The 13,029-nt window shown below is 39.9% G+C and overlaps 1 protein-coding gene across 2 annotated transcripts in view; it reads right to left on the reverse strand.

The window, feature by feature from the left end:
• Positions 1 to 13,029, reverse strand: part of KITLG (KIT ligand) — a 95,097-nt gene that overhangs the window by 41,958 nt on the left and 40,110 nt on the right. For both annotated transcript variants that reach the window (XM_045830590.1, XM_045830591.1), the window contains exon 3: positions 9,436 to 9,498. In XM_045830590.1, the coding sequence (XP_045686546.1) occupies positions 9,436 to 9,498 (63 nt within the window). The remainder of the gene's footprint in view (positions 1 to 9,435; positions 9,499 to 13,029) is intronic.

Below are 13,029 nucleotides of genomic sequence, written 5' to 3' on the forward strand. Positions count from 1 at the left end.
GGTAGCTTCTGCCACTCTGAAGACCTAGGTCTTTGACTTAGTTATTGGGGAGCCCTTGTGGGTTCCAATTTGTCTTTATTATCTCTTTCCCTCTTTTTGTCACTTCTCTCTGACTTTTTTCTCCCCTCTATTCATTCTTTCATTCTTGGGTCCTCTCTGTGAGCCATAAAACCTGTCCTTTCTGTTGTTTTTGTGACTGGACATACTTCCTTGACCCCCTCTTAAATCCACACTCCTTCTTTGACACTCTGTCCTGTTTTCACCATCATCTCTCAGAACTGCTATGTCCTCCTCTCTCTTTCATTGTTTATGAGAATCAGTCTAAACTCCAGGACCATTTAGACTTCTTTTCCAACTGGATACAAACTCTCCTCAATGGCTCCAGATTCTTTCCTCCTTTGGGAGCCACCTCCAGGCCTAACTATGGGGTCCAGTTAGAGCTCTGTCTCCCTGAAGACCTATAGGGTGCCTCCTAAATAACTAGGCCCCTTTCCAGCTCAATGACCTTAAAAAAAAAGAAACTTATTAGGTACTGTACAGAAGGTTGGTCTACCTATCTCTTAAGGGATCAGGAAAAATGGCCTCCCTCTAGTTCTCTTTCCTGTAATACCATTCTTCAATTCAGCCACTTTTGCTGCTGGGGAGAGGAAATGGGATGAAATCCCCTATGTACACGTCTTATGTCTCTCTGCCATCATAAGGAACTGTAAAAGAAATGCTAACTCCAAAACCCTGACTCCTGCCTCTTCAAAGTTGCCCTTGCCTGCTCCTCAGACAATGATGACCCCTTGGATGTTCTATTGATTTCCCCTAACCAGCCACCCTATTGTCTGAACCCTCTTTTCCTCTTCCTGCTATTCCCTCAGCCACTCCACCCTATGATCTATTGTCCCATTCCAAACCCCAACCTTTTCCCTCTCCATGAGTCACTGTTTGGCCCAGAAAATCCAACCAAAGTTTCAGTGTCCTTTATGGGAGGTCCCAAATGCGAAAGAAGGAACTATTCAGTTCCATGTTCCTTTCTCCTTCCAAGACCAGGAGAATCTTCAGTTCCATGTTCCTTTCTCCTTCCAAGACCTGGCTCAATGCCAGGAGAATCTTGGTTCATTCTCTGAGAACTCCCAAAAATTTAAGGATGAATTTCTCAAACTAACCATCAACTTCTCCCTTACTTAGAGAGATATTATGATTATCTTAACCAGATGCTGTAATGAGGATAAGAAGAGTAGATTCTTAGAGCTGCCAGGGAAGTAGCAGATGAGGAAAATGCAACAAATGCAGACAGACTCCCATGGGATGACCAATAACATCAGGAAACCTGTCAACTTTAACAAAATTAGATAAATCACACAAGAACCACATGGGAATCACACTATGTTCCTTGGCAGACTTACTGAGGCCCTTCATAAATGTACAAATACATTGACTCTCTGGAAGGGCAAGTCATTTGAGCTCATATCTTTATTATTCAGGCTGCAGCAGATATAAGAAGAAAACTACAAGAATTAGAGGCAGGAGCTGAAATTCCCTTTACCAAACTGGTGGAAGACACCACCAAAATTTGTAATAATAGAAACTTAGAGGAAGAGGCAAACAGGGAGAAAAAGAAACCAGGAAGGCTCATATTCTTTTAGCTGAACAGGCTAAGCTCTTCAAGGGACTTACCTCTCAACCTCCAAAATCAAACAAGGGAAAGAACTTTTCCCCTCAGACTCATCCAGCAGCTGGAGGAGCTAGATCCAAGATAGGGGCTAACCAATGTGCTTATTACAAGGAAGAAGGCCACTGAAAGGGGAGTATATCTCTTTTCTTGAAAAAAAAATAGACAAGAGAAACCCCAAGAAAGGGGAACCAACTTCCTAGTGACCCCCTTGGACTGATGGTACCCAACAGGTCTGTGAGTCCCTGCCCAAGATGAAATAATCATCACTGCATTGATTCTTGGGTGCAAATGAAAGTTGAGGGTAAGAGTCATTCACTTCTTCTCAGTACAGGGGGTGCCTTCCCAGTCCTTCTTTTCAAGGTTGGTAACTTATCCTCTAAAACTTGCTCTATTATTGGTGTTAGTTTTCCTAAGGTAAGCTATTTCACCCAGCTTCTAAGTTGTAATTTTGAATCATAGAAAGGAATATACTCTTTTTACATATTTCAGAATGTCCTGTTCATTATTAGGCAGAGACATCCTCCACCAGCTAGGGACAAGGATTCTTCTAACCCCTACAACACAACCAAGACTAGAGAACAACTCATACAGCTCTCCTTCCTAATTAGTGTGTGAGGGCAATACCTCCTCCCTCTTTACCTTCTTTGGGCAATTAGATCCAAAGGTATGGAACACTACTAAGGCAGGTCTTGCTTTTCATGTTTCCCCCACTGAAGTTCCTCTAAAACCAGGACCAAATTATTCCTAAATAAAACAACACTCACTGCAAAGAGAGGCCCTAGAAGGATTAAGACCAATTGTACAAAATCTCCTAGATGCCAAGGTTATCATCCCCTGCCAGTCTCCATGCAATACTCTCATTTCACCTGTATGAAAGCCCGGTGGTACCTACAGCTTTGCCTGGGACCTCAGAGCTGTGAACAATGATGTTGTCCCAATCCATCCAATTGTGCCTAATCCTTACACTCTCCTTACACAAGTACCAGGAGAGGCCTCTTTCTTTTCTGTTTTTGGATTAAAAAGATGCCTCTTTTGTATTCCTCTCGACCCCTCATGCCAATCTTTTTGCATTCAAATGGAAAGATGAAAGAAATAAACAGAATTCTCAACTTTGCTAGACCAGACTACCCCAGGGGTTTATAAATAGCCCACATGTATTTGGGAGGGCCCTAGAAAGAGAACTTAGGGAACTCCCGTTCACCAACAGCACACTTCTACAGCACATATATTATTTACTAACTGCTAGCTCTTATGAAACCTCAAAGCAAACACTCTTAAAACCTTAGCATTCCTAGAACAGCATGGATATTATGTCTCTCCACAGAAAACACAAATGTCACAAACCATTATTAAATATTTAGGTTTCCAAATAACCACAGGAAAGAGAATGATTGACCCCAAGAGAAAGGAAGCCATCACCAATATTATTAGGCCAGCTACAAAGAGACACTTAGGAGAATTTTTGTCCTAACTGGATTTTGCCACGTTTGGATTCCTAATTATGCCATAATAGCCCCAGGAGTTTTAGGACTAAGGTTAGGACCTACTTTTCAAAGCAACTTGATGCAGTTGCTAGAGGCTGGCCAGCCTGCCTTAGGGCAGTGGCAGCACCCCCCGCCCCCCCCCCCCATAAGTAAAAGAAGCCTAAGCTAACTCCAGGCCAACGTACTGAGGTCCTTACGCCGTATCAGACTCTGGTGGTATTAGAAACAAAGGGAGATAAATGGATCACCAGAGGAAGAATCCTATAATAGGAGGCCCTCCCGCTAGACACTTGTGAAATTACCATTAAGATTTATGATATCCTGAACCCAGTTACCCTAATTCCTCTACTAGAGACAACTATATCCCTTACACATAACTGTACTGATGTTATCAATGAGATATTTTTCTGTAGATCTGATCTACGAGATAATCCTCTACAGGACTCTGACCATACCTAGTTTACTGATGGTAGTAGGTTCATAGATCTAGGGATCAGAAAACCAGGATATGCCATTGTCTCCTTACATGAGACTATTTAGGCCCAACCACTACCACCTAGTACTTCTGTCCGGAAGGCCAAACTAATTGCTTTAATTTGAGCCCTACAGCTAGAGGAAAAAGAAGAGGATAAATATTTACACTGACTCTAAGTATGCTTTCCTCATCTTACATGCTCATGCAGCAATCTGGGAGGAATGAGGTTTACTAACAGCTAAACATTCTACCATTAAACATAAAGACCTGATCATTTGTCTCTTAGAGGCAGTTAACAGGCCTAAAGAAATAACCATTCTTCATTGCAAGAGACATCCAAGAAATTACAGCAATATAGCCATAGGAAATTCTAAGGCTGATAAAGAAGCTAAAATAGCAGCCCAATGACCCTTAACATCCCTGCCTACCCTACAACTGCCTCCCTTTCCAGAAATATCCACCTCCCTTTACTGTTCAGATTCTGATCAAAAGTAGAACAAGAGCTACATTTAGAATTAAATCCCTCAGGATGGTATGTCTCAAACCAGGGCAAGATTCTAATCCCAAAGGGAGAATTATTAATGTCTCCCATCAAAGCACCCACTATGGGCAAGAGGCCCTCCATACTTTACTACAACCACCTTTTCTAAATACTAACCTCCTTAACACCATTACGCAGGTAACCTGGTCCTGCAAGTTATACTTCAGGAACAATCCTAAAACGTGTCACCCACCCCCATGACTACCTGCCATCCAACATCAAGGGACTTACCCTGGGCTCTGGGGAGGGCTGACAGGTGGATTTCACCACCATGGCCCCTTGCCAACCATTCAAATTTTTATTAGTCTTTTGGATACATTTACAGGCTGAATTGAAACCTAAAGAAAGAGCCTCTGAGGTTTACAAACTGCTCCTAAAGGGAATAATTCCTAGATTTGGCCTACCCAGATCCCTTCAAAGTGATAATGGGCCCCCTTTTACTGCTCAAGTCACTCAAGCCCTCACTTCAGACTTAGATATTAAATACAGACTCCATTCCTTTTGGAGATCCCAAGTCTCTGGAAAAGTCGAGTGAGCAAACCAATCTCTCAAAAGAACACTTGCTAAACTTTGCCAGGAAATAGGTTCTAAATGGTTAACCTTACTACTCATTGCCCTTATGAGACTACAGGCCACCCTGAGAACTACATTAAATATCAGCCCCTTTAAAATGGCTTTTGGTCATCCTTTCCTCACTGCTGACCTACTCTTCAACTCTGACCCACAACAGCTCAAACATAGTATTAATCTAAACAAATTCCAACAAGTCCTGCAGGAGTGGGAGACTAAGCATACCCTGCCCCATTAAAGAAATAGTCTCACTATTCAACCTGGTGCTCTGGTTTTCATTAAACACTGGCAATAAGACGGAATAAATAATCAATTAACTGAAAAATGGAAAGGACCTTTCCAAGTCACTTTAGCCTCTCCACCTGCTATTAAGGTATGAGAATATAACTCTTGAATTCATATTTCCAGGGTAAAGCTTCTTTCAATTATAGAGAACCCCCCTTCTGAAAAAGAAGACAACACCCAATACTCCTGTGAACCTCTCAAAGATATAAAGCTTCTCTTCAGAAAACAGATAAGTAACATGCTCTTCTTACTTATCCTATTTTCACTTTTTAGAAAGACCTAGGGAGAAAATACTATAACAATATGACCAAAAAGGGAGCCATGGAAAGATGACTCTCTAATAAGACTACCAAGGGCAATAGCTGAGGGAACAAATAGACAACTAAACAATGGCTGGGTAAGCTACAGACATCCACAAGACAAGAAATCTCTCTCCTTAACCTATGCTGAGACTAGAATGGCAAATAACTCATCTTTTGGTAGCCTCCCATCTTTTACTCTTAAAGAACACTATATAGCCACACCTTTCATACTGGTACAGCCACCCCCTCTAAATTTAACCACTTGTTTTTATACAGCCTCTTCCAAGCATGAACTCTTTAATCCCAGTGCTTTTATCTTGGCTTATTCCACATAGGCCATGCCAAAGGCCACCACCTTACTCATACTCCGGCAATTAACTTTAGATAATGGTTCCTTTCCAACTCTTCCTTCTGCACTGATATTGAACCTTATGTAGGACACATCCACCACCACCTGTGCCCCTGAAGCCTGAGCTTTCTTATGTCAATATTCCTCCAAGATCTGTAAGAGCTCTGTCTGCACTATAGCCACTAGATACTTGGCAACTCAATGTCTAAGCCCCTATCTTATTTATGGACAATGCACCCTAGGCTGTATCATTCCCAGATTAACTCTCTACAATCATACCAAACACATGTTCAAACTCGAAGAGGTTTATTAGACAGAATCCTCTCCTGGGGCAGAAAGAAATTTACCTCTTTCATCCTTTGGGCAAGTTACATTGAACATGAATTCATTGTGTCCAACCTTACTGCCAAATCAGAAAAATTATTTAACAAGATAGGAGGAGCTAGAAAGGAAATGCAAATACCTTTAAACTTGATAGAAAATGTTGTCATATAATAGAACAACCCCCGATTATCTCTTAGCCTCAGAAGGCAGTGTTTGTACAATCATTAACATCATCTATTGCACTTACATAAACAACTCAGTTAAGGTTGGAACTTATGTAACTGAATTCCTAACCATGCCTCTTGGTTAAAACCCCTCTGAGAAACCCAATTACTTACAGGACTGGTAAATAACTCCTTAGATGAAACACGGAGACAATGGTTATGGTCTCTCTTCTTGCCCATTTTCACTCTCCTTATTATAGGGCTCTGTATCCTAATTTTTGGCCCTAGCCTCCTACAATATCTAAAAAGTTTCATTGACTCCAGGATTATGGCCGTCCAGGAAAAAAGCATGATCACACATGATTGGTAACAGCTTCCTACTTTGAACTAATCCACAAGACTAGAAAGGGAAGAAAGAAATTTCTACTCAGTAAGGCATGCCTAAGACCCTTCCTAGCAGGAAGGAACTACAGAAGAAGAGATCACTGCCCCTTAACCCCATAAAGATTTATGAGTATGAAATCTCTTTGGGGGAAATGAGACAGAAAGGGAAAATAAATTGCTGCCAACTCAAAAAGATACAGGAATTTTGTTAAGAAATGCAAAATAAACAACTATCTTTTATTGAGCTTAGAGACAGAAAAAGGAAAATAAATTGCTGCCAACTCAAAAATATATAGGAATTTTGTTAAGAAATGCAAAATAAACAACTATCTTTTATTGAGCTTAGAGACAGAAAAAGGAAAATAAATTGCTGCCAACTCAAAAATATATAGGAATTTTGTTAAGAAACACAAGATAAACAACTACCTTTTATTGAATTTAGTCACAGGGCTTAAAGGAGAAAAAGCAAGACTACAGGCACACTGTGTATGTAACTTGAAGAGTATATGCCAAAACACAAGGACCATTCTGCCCTTCATGCTAACTTGAACTCTGACAAACAAGACCAGGGTGTACCTGCAGGGAGAAGACAACAACTATCATTTCTCAGCACTCCATAGTCATAGAAACCTGAGCCAAAATGGAAGAGCCTACCCCTACCCTCTCACCTCAATAAAAAGCCTGAACATTCACATGCAGGCATGATTCTCTGGTTCTGATCCCCAGAGCTTCCACCCTCTGAAGAGCTGAAATGAACCTTACTTTCATTATTGGTACCCCTGATCTATGTTCTTTTATTTTGGGAGACAAGAACCCAAAGTATTTCCTGTTTGGTTCAGTAACACTTAACATTAGATGCTTCACTTAGTACACTCTCCCCCATTAGTGTAATTATTTAGATAACCAAATTCTGTAACCCAGGGTTAAGTCACATGACCTGAAGTTTCTTTTTAAGTTGGTCACTCTCTAGATGTATAACTTTTGGTAAAATACTTCTGGGTTGTGAACCACAGTGTGTCATTTGTAAAATGGGAGTCAGCTCAGCTATCCTGAATCCTTCACAGGGTTTTTCTAATCATCCAAAGAGACAAATATGTGAAATCATTTTGAAAGTGGCCAGATAATTTCTCTGCAATTATTATTAAAGATTTTGAACACAAGGCTAAATTGATACATATCTGCTTCCTAAAGTATCTAGTGAAGTGTGTGTCCATAGTTTTTCCTAAATAAACTCTGCCTGAGTGACTGAATGACCAGAATGATTTACTTTCAGGATGCTCTGGTTTTACAGTCTCATCTCCAGAGAATTGCCCCTAATTCAACAGGACAGACATGACCTACACTTGAAGATAACTGGTTCGACACAAAGATACTTGTTCAAAGGAGTTCTAAGGAACTTAATGCTAAAAGTATTACTTTACTAGTGAAAAGAAATATGCCTTTGACACTCTCTTGAATTACTAACCTTGTATTCTTTGAAAAATGTTTTAAGCACGAGCAGTTAGTAATGTGCTAACACACTTAAATTTGTAATAATTTTAATTGACTTACCCACAGAGAATTGACTCAAAGCCTAAGACAACTTGCGCAAGTGGATGTGTAATAAATACTTAGTAAAGTAAGGAAAGGTGTCTACTTGCAGAGTAGAGTAACCCAAATGGTTTTAAGTTAACTCAACACAATATAGTAATTAACATGAATCCACATGAAACAACACTATTTATATCTCAAAGGCATGCTACAACATAAGCAATTCGCAAAGTGGAATACACAGTATAATGGTAGTAAAATATGAAAATATGCAAAAATAATATCTGATGTGTGGATGCATAGTTTGCAGTAAAACTGTAAGAGCATGAGCGCTACTGTGTCCTGTCCTGCCTCATCCAACTCCAGGGGAAGCTGCACTCACACCAAGTCCTAACAACATGGCTTAGAATAAAATATTCCAGCTCAGAATCCTTGCGCCTAAGAGACAAATTGTCAGTAAGAAACAAAGTGGAAGCTAATGGACATAGAAAAGGGTAATACAGGGAATTTAGTTATACTTATAATGTTTCATTATTTAAAAATATATTTGAAGCAAATATCACACTTGGTCAGGTTTGATAAACTAACTATGTGATGGCTATACCGGCATTTCAATTCCTATGCTTAAAATATCTCTTCTTAAATGAGTCCTGATACTATATAATGAAAAATAATTATAATTTCTTGATTACAATAAGAAAGGGGTATTCATAATCATAACCTCATATTTTTATAGTAAGGTTCTATGAGTCACATTGTTAATAAATTCAGAGATAAACTATTTTGTGTTCTCAAATTAAGAGAAAAAAGACTTATATAGGACCTTTTAAATTTCTTTTTTATTGTATTTATTGGGGTGATGTTGGTTTGCAAACAATACAGGTATCAAGTGTACAACTCAACAAAACATCACCTGCACACTGCATCATATGCCCATCGCCCCATGCAAAGTCTCTCCATCTCCATTTTCAGCCCCCTTTGCCCACCTCCACCTACCCCACATCTCCCTTCCCTCTGGCCATCACCACACTATTGTCTGTGTCTATGTGTTATGTATATATGTTTTTTGGCTAATCCCTTCACCTTCTTGCATCCAGTTCCCCCTCCCTTCTCAGACCTTTTCAAGTATAAAGAGGCTTTACATAATTTTATACTCAAGTCTCTATGGAGAAAGGCTAAAGAAAAAAGAAATTTGTGGCTAGCTCTCAGGAAGATGATCTTATTCACTTTGGAGACAATTGGGGACAGGGTTAGGAGACAATTAGCAAACTTCTAAATGTCAGATAATTTCCTATATCAATAAGATGATTCCATCTCTTTTATCAGCTACTAAAATGAAACTCAGAAATGTACAGTTTACATACCAAAATGTCCATCCCGGGGACATACTTGAGGGTTATTTTATAGTCTTTTGGAAGATTTGCCACCTACAGAGACCAAAAAAAAAAAAAAAAGGAAAAAAACTGTAAGACAAGCCATACATATCAATTAATATGTTGTTTTACACAGCATTTTTCCAAATTTACATATATAATGATTTTTCATTCTTGATTTCCCTTTGTAATCAAAGCAATCTCCAAAAATAAAGTGATAATACAAATCTTTTGGACTCCAAATTCAGTTACAGAAGTTTTGGAAACATGATCTGAATTGCAATTTCCATCTGTGTTCTTGGAATTCCCTTCCCATACTATTTTCCCACATATAATTAGGAATACAATATATATATATTTTTATCAGTGGTTCTCAAAGTAATATGTCAACATTACCAGGGAACCTATTTGAAATGTCAATTCTCAGTCACACCAGACATATAGATTCTGACTCAACAACTCCCCAGATCACTCTGACAAGTGCTCTAGTTTGAGAAGTGCTGCTTTACTTCTGGTCAGGATGGGGGTGTAGGCAGACATGGCTCACCTCTTCACACAACTGCACCAAAACTACAACTAAAATATAAAACACCTATCACTCAGAAGTGTCAGAAATCAGGTTGGATGGAAGTCTGACAACTATGGAATTAAAGAAACCATCTCTGTCCAGACTGGTAGGAGGGGTACAGATGCAGAATAGGCTGGTCCCTCACCCGTGTGTGGTAGATTAAAATTCAGGAGGGATATCTCAAGGGTAAGAAGTCCCAGTCCTGCACCAGGCCACTCAGCCCAGAGTTCCAGTGCCAGGAAGATAAGTACCCATAATTTCTGGCTGCAAAAACCAGCAGAGATTGAATCAGTGTAAGAAACTTCTGGATCCCCAAGCAGTTCCTCTTAAAGAATCCACACACAGACTCAGGGACTCAAACTCAGACTCAGACTCACTCATTCTGAGCTCCAGCACTGGGGTAGCCGCTTGAAAGGCACCAGTAGCATACAGGGAGAAATTGAAGTGAGTATCAAGGTGAGCAGAGGCCACTGTCCTTTTGTAAACCCTACCTTCACAGAGCTTGCAAGCTGGTGCCATATCAAAGACTCCATCAACCTGGTAACACTGTTTGACCTGCCTTGGAGATCCCCAGAAATTCTGCCAACTCTACTTATGGACCAAGCTGCTTTTCCATACAAATCACTGGTCTTGGCTCATGCTTTACAACTTCCTAAATCCTCTCAAACAAGCAATAGCTGGCCTCAGTGAGCCCTAGGCCTGGTACTAGCAGCAGCCAGACTAGATTCACAGCTTGGCTTTGCCTAGGAATCCCTAAGCCTGGCACAAGTAGCAGACATCTCAGACTGTTCTATAGCTCATGCATGGTGACCTCAGGCAGAACACAGGCAGAAGTTGACCTTGGCTTACACCATCTGGGAAACACCAGAGCCTGCATACCCAGTGGACAACTACAGACCAACATGGAGCACAACCACCCTGCCCCTACACCGCTGACCCTCCATGGAAGATGGAGATTGGTGGTCAATGGTCACAGCCAATTCTTACAGCTGACTAGCCTGGGTAAAACTGTCTCATTTACCTGACAACAGCTACCAAGACTCAACTACAATGGGAGGGTGTACTCAACCCACATGAAGGGCACACCTCAAGTACTCAGCTTGGGTGATAGGGGTGGCTGTGCCACTAGATCCTACAGGGTACCTATGACATTATGCCACACTACCAAGACACAGAGTCAAAGCAGCTCTACCTAATACACAGAAACAAACACATGGAGGCTGCTAAAATGGGGAGAAAAAGAAACATAGCCCAAATGAAAGAACAGATCAAAACTCCAGAAAAAGAACTAAACAAAATGGAGATAAGCAATCTATCAGATGCAGAGTTCAAAACACTGGCTATAAGGATGCTCAAGGAACTCAGTGAGGATGTCAACAGTGTAAAAAAGATCTAGTCAGAAATGAAGGATACACTAATTGAAATAAAGAACAATTTATAGGGAAATGACAGTAGAGTGGATGAGGAAGCCAAGAAACAAATTAATGATTTGTAACATAAGGAAGCAAAAAACAACCAGTCAGAACAACGAGAAGTAAAAAGAATCCAAAAAATTAAGGATAGTGTTAGGAGCCTTTGGGACAACTTCAAGCATTCCAACATTCATATCATGGGGTGCCCAAAAGAGAAGAGAATGAAATTAGAAAGCTCTTTGAAAAAAATAATTGAAAGAAAATTCAATTTTGGTGAAGGAAATAGATGTGCAAATCCAGGAAGTACAGAGAGTCCTAAACAATATGGATTCAAAGAGGCCCACTCCAAGACATATCATCATTAAAATGCCAAAAGTTAAAGATAAAGAGAGAATCTTAAAAGCAGCAAGAGAAAAGCAGGTAGTTACCTACAGGGGAAATTCCCATAAGACTGTCAGCAGATTTCTCTAAAGAGAAACTTTGCTAGAAGGGACTGGCAAGAAATATTCAAAGTAATGATAAGCAGGGACCTACAGCCAAGATTGCCCTACCATGGGGATGTAAAGTACAATACAGGAAATGGAGTAGCCAAAGAACTTATATGCATGATCAATGGGTATGAACAATGGTATTGAGGTTGCCGGAAGGAGTGGGGATTGCTGGATGGAGGGGGACAAAAGGGGAAAAATTGGGACAACTTTAATATCATACTCAATAAAATATAATTTTAAAAAGAGAAGTACTAGTCTACATTGTTCTTAGGAAAAAAATGTCAGCAAAACTTCAAAAGAATGCTACTTATGGGATGAAGATGCTTTATAACTTAAATATTTTAGAAAAATTCCATTCTGTGATATAACTTAATCCACTTACCTAGGGCTGAACATTGGAGATGCCTCAAATATTTACCTAGTTTCCTTTAAAGGCTTTAAAATATATCTAATATATTTTCATCACTCATTGTAGCATAAATTGAACAATCACCTGATTTGGAACCAGGGAATTTGAAACAGATCTAAACTCTTTACTTTGATGTCTCCCATCTGTAAATCAGAGATTAAAATACCCGTGTTATCAATAGTCTGGAACTGAGCTAAGGGAATGTGTCAAACACAAAATAAACACTCGATCTGTATGGAGAGGTATACTGGTAAGTGACTTCCAAGCACATAGAGTTCTAGGTTCTCTCATATCCTTTCCTACACATAGCACCAGCTCTGCCATCCCATTCTTCTAGCACCATTAAAATTTCCACCTGAATAACATAGCCAACAATTGATATAGCTCATTGGGTCTTAAAATAATATGCAATGTAAAAAATTGGTTTTGCACTGTTACATCTTTAATGGATCTACTCTGCTTTTGCAGACTTACTTTCCCTCACCTTGTCTCTAAAAACCTTACTGTTTCCCACAGTCAGCTGGGATCTTGTACATGTTTACTGCACTAGGTCATCTCTGATAAGTCTCCCATAACACAATCCAGGTTTCTTTTTGGCCTTGCCAATAGCTTCTGGAATCTGAGAACAATTTTGGTGAGAAAAGAATCCAGGCAAAAGCATAGGTATAGTGGACAGTTGAACAACTCAGGGGTTAGGGGTATCAG

The sequence above is a fragment of the Phyllostomus hastatus genome, unplaced genomic scaffold (genome assembly GCF_019186645.2).
Source record: "Phyllostomus hastatus isolate PE091 unplaced genomic scaffold, TTU_PhHast_1.1 phas_contig_152, whole genome shotgun sequence".
NCBI classification, from domain to species: domain Eukaryota; kingdom Metazoa; phylum Chordata; class Mammalia; order Chiroptera; family Phyllostomidae; genus Phyllostomus; species Phyllostomus hastatus.